The sequence below is a fragment of the Gossypium arboreum genome, chromosome 6, assembly GCF_025698485.1.
Source record: "Gossypium arboreum isolate Shixiya-1 chromosome 6, ASM2569848v2, whole genome shotgun sequence".
Taxonomy (NCBI): Eukaryota; Viridiplantae; Streptophyta; class Magnoliopsida; order Malvales; family Malvaceae; genus Gossypium; species Gossypium arboreum.
In genome coordinates, this window is record NC_069075.1 from 26,054,884 (window position 1) to 26,068,984 (window position 14,101).

The window sequence follows — 14,101 nt, forward strand, 5'->3', positions numbered from 1 at the left end:
TGTCGAGTCACTAAAGTGTGAGAAATATCTTTCTTCCTCACTTGTTCACTTTTTTGGCTATGCTTGTTTCTTTTTATTTATTTATTTTATTTTAAATCTGCAAACCAAAAGAAAAGAAAAAGAGTTATTATTTGTTTTTAAGACTAATTAGATAATTTAGCTACTCCAGTCCCAAGATAGTTTTGTCTTAACAAAATGGCTTAATGCATCATTTAGGCATTAAAGTATACCACTTTTTCTATTTCAGTCCTTAAAGTTTTTTTTCCCAGATAAAGACCTAACCTTTTCTACCATTCACGGTTTAGTCCTTTTGGTGTTAACAAAATTGATGAGACTTTAAACCACTCATTCCCTGCCATGTGTCAAATGATGATTCGAAAATTTTATATTTTTTGTATTATATATTTATAATTTTTATTTTTGTGATTTTTATAAATTTTTAATATTTTTCATGATATGTGGTGGACAATGACCAGCTAAAAGTCTAATTCGATTTTTTTTTTTAATGTTAAAAAGATTAAACTGGTGAATGGTAGAAAAGGTTAGGGACTTATCTAGGAAAAAAATTAAGGACCAAAGTCGAAAAAGCGATATATTTTAAGTACTAAATGATGCATTAAACCTAACAAAATAGATGTTTTAAGAGAAATTTATAGTTTTTAAATAGGGTTTTAACTAAAGTTGATATGTTTTGTAAAATTTTAAAATTAATTTTCTAGAAAAATATATTCTATTTTTGTACGCTTGACTCATGTGTCATGTCATCCAACTTAAATAAAGATTTTATGATTAATACAAATTTTAGGGTAGACTTCACTCTTATATTTTGGTTATACTTTAACATTTTAATTGGTACCCAAATAATTGCCTTTAACCTATTATTTATTCTTAAATAAACTCTAATAAAATTAACATTTTATTTGAAATAAATGTTTGATTAGGCATGATAAAAATAAAGAATCATTAAAAAAAATGAAAATAGTTTAGGGACCTTTGTAATATTTCAACCCTTATTTTAAAGCAAATATTTAACCTTCCTTGTTTGTTTGTCTCCTCATCGGCAGTGATTTTTCTGGCGAGCATCTAAGGGGTGAAATTCCACCCGCTATAGGAAATTTGACCTTCTTGACCTGGCTGTAAGTCTTTTTTTTTTTTTTTTTTTTAAATTACAAAATTACTATATAATGTTAAATTTTATTTACTTTCTTTGGAATTTAACTTTTCGTAGGAGTTACTTTTCCATGCATATGTCAATATGATTTCTATGATAAAAGATAAGAGTTATTTCCTATATGGATTGAGAAGTTAAAAAAAATTAAGACAAAATTAACTCTATTTTATATTAATTTAGATAAAACAAGAAATCATTGCCTCCTCCCTTCCTAGTACTTGATTCTCTATTACTTTAACCCATCTTCACAAGCAAGTTCTTTTCTTCTTATTTTATTTTTTTCAATAACAAATTTGATTTAACACTTGTATTTGTATGAAATACTTATTAATTTTTGGTTTAAGGGTGCAAAAAACCGTCAAATTTTTTTAAAAAAAGTAATTAAGCCCCTATTTTTTTTTGCACTCATTTGGGTACTTGAACTTTCAAAATGTATCAAAAAGACCCTCAAATCTTTACAAAAAAAGCAATTAAGCCCTTACTTTTTTTCACTCAATTGAGTACTTGAAATTTTAAAATGCATAAAAAACCCTCAAAATTTTTCAAAAAAGAAATTAAGCCCTTGCTTTTATTAAAATTAGAAAAAATTATAAAAATAAAATCAATAAAAGTTATAAATATTATTTAATTTTAATAAAAATTCCAATATTAAAAATCGTAAAAATATAAAACAATTGTAAAATTTTATAAAATCATAAAATATATAGAAATATAAAAATTATAAAATTTTATAAAGTTGTAAGAAAATTATACGAAAAGTAAAGAAATATAAAGTTCTTAATTTTTAATAAAATTATATTACCAAAAGAAGCATTTTATAATTTTTCTATAACTTTTATTGATTTTTATATTTTATCATTTTTCGCTACATATCAGTCGTGTTAAGTCATGGGATGACTTTAATTAAAAAAAACTAGGGGTGGTTAATTTCTTTTATGATTTTTATAAATTTTTCAATTTTTATTTTATGATTTTTATAAAATTTTCTAATTTTAAAAAATTCTAATTATTTTTATATTTTATTAAAATTTAATAATTTTTCTAAAATTTATTTTTTTATTTTTATAATTTTCTTTCTAATTTTTAATAAGAGCAAGGGCTTAATTGCTTTTTTGAAAAATTTTAAGGGTCTTTTTGATGCATTTTGAAAGTTCAAGTATCCAATTAAGTGATAAAAAAAAAAAGCAGAGGCTTAATTGCTTTTTTTGAAGAAGTTTGAGGGCCTTTTTGATGCATTTTAAAAATTCAAGTGCTCAATTGAGTGTAAAAAAAAGAAGAGGCTTAATTTTTTAAATTATTTTTTTTTTAAAGTTTGAGGGCTTTTTACACTCTTAAGCTTTAACTTTTTTTTGTAGAATATGCAAAGGCAAATTTGAGGGGCCAACCCCCAAATGAAAGATTTTCAATTTAATCCTCTTATAAATAGAGAAACTATATATTAATTTTTATCTATGAATATGAGTAGGATTGTTCTGTTTAAGTTGTGTAGGACTTGTGAGTTAGATTGTCTAAGATTTTACATTACTATAATTATGTCTATGATTTTACATTACTATAATTTAATTATTTGTAGTGTTGCTTAGAGCAATACTAGGAATCAATTTTTTTTTTACATTCTTATGAATTAGCCTTTAGCCAAAACAAAGATTTCAAGTATTATTTTTAAATTTATTCTTTATATATTCATGATTTTATTTATGCATTATTATATTTAAAATATATGCAAGACAAATTTTAAAAAAATGTTTTCAATTAAAATTATAAATTAATTTTTAAAAATTATACATAAATTTTATTATTAAAATATTAATCTAAATATTTGTTAAGAATAAATTATATTATAAAATTAAATACATAAAAATTATATTCTATTTAAAAGAATAAATTTATAAATTATAATTACAAATAATGTAATTTCTTATAAAGTATTTTGTAATCCAAAAGTGATAATATAATTTTCTGAGATATTAATTAACACCTTCTAATGTATTTAAAGTAATTTTTTTAGAAATCATATATATATATATACAACTCACACACCTCTGGCACACGCGCACACAACACACGCAGATGATCCCCGCAACTCAAACTCACAAATGTATGCATGCATGCTCATGCCGGGAAAATCATGAACATATTCATTGGGATAAATAAGGAGAGAAGAGACCTGAAACATTTTGTGAGTGCAGAGGCATAGAGTGTGAGCTTTCGTTTTAATCTCAATCTTAATTTTTTGTTTCATTTCTGCATTCTCAGCGACTTGAGGTCAAACAGGATCCATGGAAAAATTCCGGACTCGTTAAGAAATCTGATGAAACTTCAATACCTGTAACTTCCTTGCTGTCCATTGCTTATTTTGGTTCATAATGTCTTTTGATGCTTTTCATAAATACATATGAACTCCTAAATTCACAAGAACCCTTAATTTATGACAGTGATCTTTCTTCAAATGATCTTGATGGGCCTATACCTGACTTCTTTGGCCGAATGATGTCATTAAATGTTCTGTCAGTATTCTCCAGAATTCTTCCACACTAGCATTTTATATAATTTTTCTTGTTTAGAATTTGACCATTTGTTTTGCATTATTCAAATTCAATCTAATTGAAACTCTTTCCTCATTTTCTTTATTAATCTTCTCCTTTTTGTTTTTTGTGTTGTTGAAGTATTCTATCTGAAAACTGGCTAAAAGGTTCAATACCAGAAAATCTGGGCAACTCATCTATTGAAACTCTGTGAGCAGCAAATTCCTGATTTTATGTTGTATACTTAACCATTAGCATGGGATATGTTGTTACACCATGAAAATTTATATATAAATATATATACACTTTTATTGAATCATCATCATTTTGTTATTTGACTGTAGGGACTTGGCAGAGAACCAACTATCTGAAGAAATTCCTGAGAGTTTAGGAAACATTTCGAGCCTTGAGCACCTGTAATACCCTTTCCATCAATGACCTCCCATTTTTTTGCTTCTTGGTTTTTGCCACACTCACCATTCAGTTTTTCACAGGCGTTTATCTGATAACCAGTTAACTGGGAAGCTTCCTAAATCTCTTGGAAACTTACAGAATCTCTATGGAATGTAAGGCTTTCTTTTTTTCTTTATACTCTAAGGTTGAACCCAAATTGACTTATCTTGGTCGGCTTGCAGGGTGATGGCAAACAATAAACTTCAAGGAAAGTTGCCTCAAAGTTTTGAAAACCTTACAAGCTTAAGGCAGTTGTAAGGAAAACTTTTGCTCTTCCATGTTGTTTATCTCTGTTTAAACTATATCTTCTGAGTATTGCTTTGTCCATCTGCAGCAATGTTAGGGGCAATGAATTCATTGGTCCAGTCCCAGCATATATTGGAAATTGGAACCAGCTGCAGTTACTGTAAGCACCCTTTTTCCACTTATTACAGGTTTTAAAATTCTGAATTTTGATCAGGATATTTGCTTACAACGTTTTGGTATTAACAGTGTACTTCAAGGTAACCGTTTTGAAGGCCCTCTTCCTAGTACAATCTCCTCCCTGGACAAGGTCACTGAGATGTAATGTTCTTATTCATCAACTTTGAATTGAAATAATATCATTGGTTTTTTTTTTTTCATATGTTTGATATCCTCCTGTTAGGCGCATTGCTGACTTGTATGGAAGAAAAGGAGAACTTTTCCTATTTCCAAATATTTCAAGAATGACACAACTTGAAACTTTGTGAGCTTGTGAATTGATTAATCTTTCTTTGTCCAGGTAATTCAATCTTCAAACTCATGCTTAGCCTTTCTTTCTGTAGGGTCCTGAGAAACTGTTCAATCAATGACTTAATCCCACCATATCTTGGTGAATTCCTTGCACTGAGCCATCTGTAAGTCATTTTCTCAAGTATAATGGAAATTTTTAGAAACAAGTACGATACAGAAATGAGACTGAACCCTTAATTAGTTTCACTTTTCAGCACCTGAATTAGTATCATTCTTTGCAGTTTCAGCAATAATCAAGTATTCCATTTTCTGGTCTTTTTCTTTCTCTGATATAGGGACTTGAGCTACAACAAATTGACTGGTGAAGTCCCAGATTTCGCAAACCTAACAAATTTGTAAGAGAAACTGCATTAGATGTGTGTTAGCACCGATTTAAATTAAAACGTTGTTTCTTTGATCTGAAAATTAATTTTAATTATGTCAATGTTCTCTCCTAGAGACAATCATATTGTTTGTGATAACTATTGTTTTACCTTTCTTTCAGATATCTTCGAGCAAATAAATTAATAGGGCCAATTCCTACACTGTCTACAAATAAGACAGAAGCAAATCTGTAAGTTCTTATTTCATTTTTACCTTCACCAATGCAGGTAGTTTAGGTAGATATAGTATAAAGAAAACCAAGTGTAATTCTTCCAGGTGCATGAATTGTTGGCTTAAGTAACTGAAAGCAATTTGAGAAATTATCATCTCTTGATATATTACAATGATCAGTATTTGTAAATTACACGAATTCTTTCTTTTGGAAAATAATTACTAGCAGTATTCAAATAGAACATAATTTGTTCTCGAGTTAGAAATCATTGTGCTTTTAATTGTTGTGCAGGGATTTCTCAGAGAACAATTTCACCTATTCATCTATTGCAGATTACAGATCCAACAGGAATACGTAAGGCAAATGAGGAAAAGAAAGTTTACCATTTTGTTTATAGCTTTCTATATTAATTAATACTTTTTTTTTCTTCCATGCATAAATTTTCAGGAATTCATTTGAATGCTGCTCTTCATCAGCAGACTTGTAAGCTCTAGCTTCATTGCTTCTTTCTCCATTTTTATTTTGAGCAAGCAATGGTATATATATATATATATATATAAAAATGCAAGTTATAGTTCTAACCCCTTCTTTTTCCTATTTTAAAGGGATAGTGCATGGCAAAATAACAATTTCTCCTGTGGTGAGGATCAATTGGAAAGTAAGTAGCCTTTAAGTTTATTGCCATTTTCTTTGCATCGTTACCTTGAACTTTAGAATAAAATTAGAAAAGTTCCAAACATCAGCAGGCTACTGTCAATGGCTTAGCAAGCATGTTTTATGTTTTGACATGATCAGCTTCTTAGTACTTGAAAAGCAAGGCTTTGCTAATGATCGATAACTGATGTTTGGCCTGCAGATGACCGGTTGTATATTAATTGTGGAGGTGACAAGGTAACAACAGCCCAAGGTACATTCGAAAGTGATGTAAATCCAGAAGGAGCATCAACATTCTATATCAGTGATGACAAGAAATGGGGGTACAGTAGCATGGGGATATATGACCCCGAGCAAATCTTTTCCATGAGTTACGCCAAATCAATTGAATCCCATGAGGATTGTGGATTTGAAAGTATTCAAAATAAGGAGATATCACTATACAAGTCAGCTCGTGTTTCTCCCATATCTTTGAAGTATTTCGGGTTCTGCATGAAAAATGGCTTGTACAAAGTAAAACTTGATTTTGCTGAAATCACATTTAAAGAGGAAGCGGATCATAAGAGTAGGGGGAATCGCCTTTTCGATGTCCTTATTCAGGTCAACTTAAACTTTTTCTTTTCTCCATTAAATCATCTATAAGAACTCAAGGAACTTGTACTTATCATAACTGACTGGGACTACAGGGTACAAAGGTTTTAGCTGATTTTAACATCAAAGATGTTGCTGGAGGTCTAAACAAGAATGTTTCTCGGACATTTCAAGCTGAAATCAAGGGGAACAACCTTGAAATTCACTTATATTGGGCTGGGAAAGGCTCAAAACGTGGTCCTTATGAACTCTACGGTCCTCTTGTTTCAGCTATTTCAGTAGAGCCTGGTAGCACACCTCTTCATGCTAGCTTGTCAGCCTTTCTTTTTTTTTTTTTTCTTGCCATTAATATTTAACAACTATCAAATTCATGTTTGAATGCAGTTCTCAAACCAGTAAAGCCTCCCAAAAAGCTCTCTCCTTTAACCATTGCTTGGATTTCAGGATCCATTGTTCTATTCCTGGTTCTGGTTTTTATTTGCCTCTGGAAAATGGGTTACCTTCGTGGCAAGGAATCAAAAATCGAAGGTAAAGACTAAATCAATAAGATTTAACTAAGGGTTTAGCTACTAGACCGTGTTACTGGCACGGCTCTTATTTGTTTCTTTGTATACTGTTAACAGCACAAAAAGAACTTATTTCACTGCCTGGTGGAGGACTTTTTACTTATAAGCAACTAAAAGTTGCCACACAAAATTTCAACAACGAAAACAAGATCGGTGAAGGAGGGTTCGGGGCTGTCTTCAAGGTATGGTCTCTTTATTACTTGCTGCTTGATGGTAATGACAAACTTTCAAGCTCTTACCTGTCACTGCTGTCGGCATGATTTCAATGAGAAAGCTCTTATTTTGGCACAAATATAGGGAGTGCTTCCCAATGGGACAACCATAGCTGTAAAACAGCTTTCTGCAAAATCAAAGCAAGGGAGTCGTGAATTTGTCAATGAAGTTGGTGTTATATCAGCTCTGCAACACCCAAATTTAGTAAAACTACTAGGATGCTGTATAGATGAAAACCAACTGCTTCTAGTCTATGAGTATATGGAAAACAATTCCCTTGCACATGCATTATTTGGTAAGCCCGTATGATCCTATGTTTAACAATTATTCAAACATTCTACACTTTTGATGTGTAGTATTTAACAGACTGATAACATGAACATCACCATTCAGGTCCTGAAGAACTGAGGGTGCAACTTAACTGGACGATCCGATCTAAAATTTGTAGTGGAATAGCTAAAGGATTGGCATTTCTCCATGAAGAATCGAAACTAAAGATTATTCACAGGGATATCAAGACAACAAACATTCTTCTTGATAAGGATTTTACTGCAAAAATATCTGATTTTGGATTTGCCAAGCTTCATGAAGGCCATCAGACCCATGTCATTACCAAGATAGCTGGAACTACGTAATGTTCGAAATCCGTTTTTATCTAAACTTTCATGCTCTTCCAAACTTAAATTTTATAAATCGATTGATAAAAAATTTTAATGTTCTTACAGTGGATACATGGCTCCTGAGTATGCCATGAGAGGTCATCTGACCAGTAAAGCAGATGTATACAGCTTTGGAGTAGTCTTGCTTGAAATTGTCAGTGGGCAAAACAGTGCCAGTTATAGGCCAAATGATGAGAGTGTTTACCTTCTAGATTTGGTAAGTGTTGTATATAGATTATATATATGTATGTTTCTATCTTCTCTCACCTTGGCACCTTGGAGAATGACGATCATGTTTGTCTTGAAACTGAATGAAACGACCCTGCAGGCTTATGTTTTGCAAGAGAAGGAGGATCTTTTATCACTGGTTGATCCTATTCTAGGATCTGAGTATGCAGCAAAAGAAGCCAAAATGATTCTAGAATTAGCAATGCTTTGCACTAACCCATCTCCTACACTTAGGCCTAGAATGTCTGAGGTGGTAAAGATTTTGAAAGGAAAAAGTCGGCTTAATTATACTCCATCTCTTGCCCCTTATTCAACTGATGGTTTTGCACGGGCCAAGGCAATAGCTAGCCGTTCATTTTCCAACTATTCACGGAGCATGTCTAGGGAAGAACCATCTAACCCTGCGAGTTACGAGTTCAGCATTAAGGAAGAAGAAGTGCATATCTCTGCTGATTACACCCCAGAGATCACTGATGAGACTGGAAGATCACCTCTTAGTAATGTCTAAATTTCTACACAAGTAACTTTCCTCTGCCATTTCAAGTTTGGTACACTTGAAACTGTTATATATAGGTTTTCATTCTTTCTTCTGATGTAATATCTTAGTCACTACTGTTTTCATTGTAGCATTGCCTAAATAAACATGAAAAGAATAGTCTCTTAGGGGTGATAATAACTTGATGTATCATAATCATTCCCAAATTGATGAATTTTAGTACAATCTCCGATAAGGAAAATTTCGAATACACGAACGGAACTCGAACAAAAAAAAAAAGAAGAAATAGGACAAAGCTCCAAGGCGCGTATCAAGCCACTATCTTTAAGGTTATATTCACCCCACCTCTCTTCGGTGTGCAAATGAGTTTCAAGCAAATTAACCTCGAAGATACAATGAAGCCAATGGCTATTTTCGTTTTGCACTAACGAAAATAGTCTACTAAGAACTAATCAATGTATAACAAGAAACTCAATTTCTACAAAGAATTTATGCAGTAACTCTTTATAAAACAATCTAATAAAAGTAAAAAACTTTTAGAACTTATTAGTGTGCTTTTCAAATTAAATTTCATTCCAATTTATAGGAATCTTCATGTCTCTTCATAGAGACATCTTTTAACAGGTGTTTTTCTAAATAATAATGTATTTAAAACTCTTAGGAGTGATAATAACTTGTTGGAACAATGGCAACAACTCAAGGCTCAAATCTCAAACAAAAGCAAAGGAACCAAAAATGAAAATAAAAGAAAGAGTTTGAAAAGTTTAGAAAGTGTAACCGGTCAACCAATTTTCATTGATGAAATTCAAAATATAAGTGCAAGTTACATGAAATTGGACAGTTACCTAACAATGTAACTGATCCCACCAATACACAACTAATACAAGTTAAATTTCAAACTAAAGCTAGCTGATACATCAGCTATTACATCAAGTACAAATCAAAAAACTAATCCTACTAACTTTAGTAACAAGTTACAAAGAAACTAAACTAAGTTACATAGGAACAAAATGAACAAAATGGATCAAACTAGCTACTGCACTCGGTTCTACTCCATTTCTAGTTTGCTTGGTGAGCTACTGGTTACATGTTGCATTGCAGGCCAATCCTCTACACTCTTCCTTAGACTGTATGCAACATACACCAATTTTTCTTCTTAAGTCCTCGAACCTAGTTGTACCAAGTGGCTTAGTCAAAATATCAGCCATTAGGTCTTGTGAGATGTAATAAACAAGGCTGATTTTTCCTGATTGCTCAGCCTCTCTAACAAAGTGAAACTTAATTTTGAAATGTTTAGTCTTGCCATGAAAGACTGGATTTTTAGCTATGGCAACAGCTGACTGATTATCAACCATAATTTCAGTTGCTTCAACCTGTTCTTCATTCAAATCATGTAGCAGCTTTCTAAGCCAAATGGCTTGATTCACAGCTGCTACAGCTGCAATGTACTCTGCTTCAGCTGTGGATTGAGCAACTGTTTGTTGCTTCTTTGAGCTCCAGCAAAAAACTCCTGAACCAAGAGTGAAAAAGTAATAAGAGGTACTCTTCATGTCATCTACAGAGCCGACCCAATCACTATCTGAGTATCCAGCCAACTTGAGCTCCTTTTCTTTCTTGAACATGACACCAAACTTTAAAGTTCCCTTAACATACCTGAGTATTCTCTTGGCTGCTTTGAAATGTGTTGTGTCACAATAATGCATGAATCTTGACAATAGACTAACAGCATGCATGAGATCAGGTCTTGTTGTTGTTAAGTAAAGCAAACAGTTAATTAGGCTTCTGTACTCCTTCTCATCAACTCTCTCTTAACTTCTAAAGCTTGTCAACTTCTCTCCTTAAGCCAATGGTGTGCTCACTGCTTTGCAATTTGTCATGCAGAACTTATTCAAGATCTTCAAAGCAAAAGCATGTTGACTGATGAAAATACCTCGATCAGACTGGTTCACTTCCATGCCAAGGAAGTATGTCATAATTCCCAAGTTTGTCATATCAAACACTTTCTACATTTGTGTTTTGAAATCATTGATCAAATCATTTTTGCTTCCAGTCACCAGCAGATCATCCACATAGATTCAAACAATCAGTAAGGTTTCATCTTCTGACTTCTTTACATAGAGTGTTGGCTCACTCAAACTTTTCTCAAACCCGAGCCTAGACAGGTATGCATCAACCCTGTCATACCAGGATCTAGGTGTCTGCTTCAGGCCATACAAAGCCTTCTTCAGTCTATAGACCTTGTCTTCTTCTTCTTGGATCTTAAACCCTTCTGGTTGCTCAATAAAAATTTCCTCCTTAAGAAAGCCATTAAGAAATGTTGACTTGACATCTAACTAGTGAACCTTCCAATATCTCTGTGCAGCTAAGGATAATAGCGGCTTGGTTGTATCAAGTATTGCTACTGGTGCAAAAGTCTCCATGAAATTAGTGCCATATTGTTGACTGTAGCCATTCACCACAAGCCTTGCCTTGTTTTTGTTCAAAGAACCATCAGTATTATATTTGGTTCTAAAAACCCAATTGACACCAATTACCTTCTTATGATCTGGTCTGTCTACTAATTCCCATGTGTCATTCTTGTGGATCATCTCTATCTCAACTTTCATGGCTTTCTTCCAATGTTTATCCTTGGCAACTTCTTCAAAATCTGAAGGTTCAACTATTGCAACATCACATCTTTGGTATATGTCAGCAATAGTTCTGGTGCCTCTTATAGGAGCATCATCAACATCTTCATTGCTTGACCTTTCTTCAGTAGGTTTAACATTGCAATCTAGCTGATCTTCTTCAATCAGTCTTGCATTTTTACCATTCCAGCACAAAACCTTTTCTTTATCGAATTCGATGTCCTTGCTTACCATAATTTTATTTGTTGAAGGAACGAACACTCTGTAACCCTTCTTAGTACTGCTATAGCCCACAAAGATTCCTGGAATAGCCCTTTGATCAAGCTTGGTTCTCTTCTCAACAAGGATGTGAGCATAGCAGACACAGCCAAACACTTTGAGGTGTGAGATAGATGGCTTGAGTCCATGCCAGGCTTCAAAGGGGGTCTTGTCCTTTACAGCATGAGTTGGTAGCTTGTTGAGGAGATATACTGAAGTATTGACTGCTTCAGCCCAAAAATTACTTAGTAACTTGCTTTGGAACAACAAGCATCTGGCCATGTTCAACACTGTTCTATTCTTTCTTTCACCTACTCCATTTTGTTGAGGAGTATAGACATTTGTAAGTTGATGATGAATACTTGATTCCTCACACAATTCCTGAAATCTTTCAGACAAGTACTCACTACAATTGTCAATTCTCAAGGCTTTGATCTTGCAGTCTGAGTGGTTCTCTACTAGTGCCTTAAATCTGCTAAAGGCAACAAACACCTCAGACTTCTGTTTTAAGAAGTAAACCCAGCAAAACCTGGTCAAGTCATCTATGAACAGCACAAAATACTTGCTATCATTCAAAGAAGGAGTCTTCATAGGTCCACAGACATCTGAATGGACCAGCTCAAGCTTGTTTCGAGCCCTTCATGCCATGTTAGTTGGAAAAGGCAATCTAGCTTGCTTGCCAAGCTGGTAGACTTCACAAATAGTATCTCTAGCCTCAAATTTGGACATGTCTTCCACTAAATTCAACTTATGCAATAGATCAATTGATCTAAAGTTAACATGGCCTAACCTTTTGTACCACAGGTCAACATTATCAACAAGGCTAGTGTAAGCCTTCTTCTCAAGTTTATTCATGTTAAGCATGAAACACTTATCAGTCATAGCTACTGAGATCAACTCCTGGCCACATGTGTCTTTAACAATGCAAGTACCATTCTCAAAAATCAATGAGTACTCTTTCTCTACTAGTTGTCCGACACTAAGTAGATTCTGATCTATGTCAAGCACATAAAGTACATCAAAAATCACTTTATTACCTGAACAGGTGTTGATCACCACATTGCCCTTGCCTTTGGCTTCAATCAAACTTCCATTGCCTATTCTGATTTTTGAGGCATAACTTCTATCAATGTCTTTAAACAGACTTTCATCAGCTGCCATGTGGTGTGTGCAGCCACTATCCACCATCCAATCACTTTTGACTTTGCTTGAGGATGCAAAGCATGAAGCTTTGAAAACACGCTCCTCTTGAGCTTGAAGGTCCTCAGCAGCTTGAGCTTGGATCTGCTGTTGTGCTGGTGCCTTCCCTTTATTCTTACATACTTTTTCAACATGGCCAAACTGCTTACAGCTCCTACATTGGATGTCTGGCCTATACCATCAATATTTCTCCAAGTGTGTGGTCTTCTTGCAGTGGATACATGGTGGAAACCTCCTCTTACCTGCATCTCTCATTGGTCTCTCCCTCTTGTCAAGCCAAGGCTTCTTTCCTTTCTGACTTGAACTAGAGCTCTCTTTGGCCTTTGCTTGGAAAGCTTCCTCAGGATGCTCTTCCTCCCTGTTGGCCCTTCTCTGCTACAGTGCATAAAGGGAGTTCACCAATTCAGACAAGGAAATGGTTTTCAAATCCCTTGAGTCCTCGAGTGATGAGATTTTGGACTCAAATCTCTCAGGGAGAGTGGTGATAACCTTTTCAACAACCCTACTCTCACTGAAATCTTCACCAAGTAGCCTTATGCTATTGACAGTGGCCATGATCCTATCTGAGTACTGCTTTATAGTCTCAGACTCTTTCATCTTTAAATTTTCAAAATCTCTCCTTAAGTTAATCAATTGTTGCTACCTTGTTTTGTCAGAACCCATGAATTCCTCCTTCAGCCTCTCTCATGCTTCCTTAGGTGTGTTGTAAGCCATGATTCGAGTGAAGATTACATCAGACACTCCATTCTGTAGACAAGCCAAAGCTTTGTGCTTCTTAGTGCTCTCTTCAACATGCTGCCTTATGAAAGATTTCAAGAGAGCTTTGAATAAAATTGTACTTCTCTTATTAACTAAAGAATTGAACTTAAATAGAGAAAAAAAAGTCCTAATCCTAATTGGGAGAATAGTTCCCTTGTTCTAATAAACTACTAAAACATAAAAAGAAAATAGTTCCCTTATTCTAGTAAACTACTAAAAGATAAAATAAAAATATTTTTAGAATATGAATAAAACATATCTATCCAAATAAGATTTATCTACCTAAATAAATTTAAAATATATACATATTTCAACACCCTCCCTCAAGTTGGTACATATATATCAATCATGCCCAACTTGCTTACAAGAAAATCAAAGCTTGTCTTAGAGAG

At 33.4% G+C, this 14,101-nt stretch overlaps 1 protein-coding gene across 1 annotated transcript; it reads left to right on the forward strand.

Annotated features, from left to right (window-relative positions):
- The first annotated feature begins 3,221 nt into the window (after positions 1–3,221).
- Positions 3,222–9,115, forward strand: LOC108485350 (probable LRR receptor-like serine/threonine-protein kinase At1g53430). The gene is made up of 23 exons (XM_053029288.1): positions 3,222–3,499; positions 3,607–3,678; positions 3,838–3,906; positions 4,041–4,112; positions 4,191–4,262; positions 4,332–4,403; positions 4,484–4,555; positions 4,642–4,713; positions 4,796–4,876; positions 4,956–5,027; positions 5,199–5,258; positions 5,408–5,476; positions 5,750–5,812; positions 5,906–5,941; positions 6,064–6,116; positions 6,315–6,712; positions 6,799–6,991; positions 7,088–7,173; positions 7,263–7,451; positions 7,567–7,777; positions 7,876–8,113; positions 8,208–8,358; positions 8,470–9,115. The coding sequence occupies exons 1-23, from the start codon at positions 3,483–3,485 to the stop codon at positions 8,875–8,877; spliced, it is 2,826 nt and encodes a 941-aa protein (XP_052885248.1). The 5' UTR covers positions 3,222–3,482; the 3' UTR covers positions 8,878–9,115.
- Positions 9,116–14,101: the final 4,986 nt, after the last annotated feature.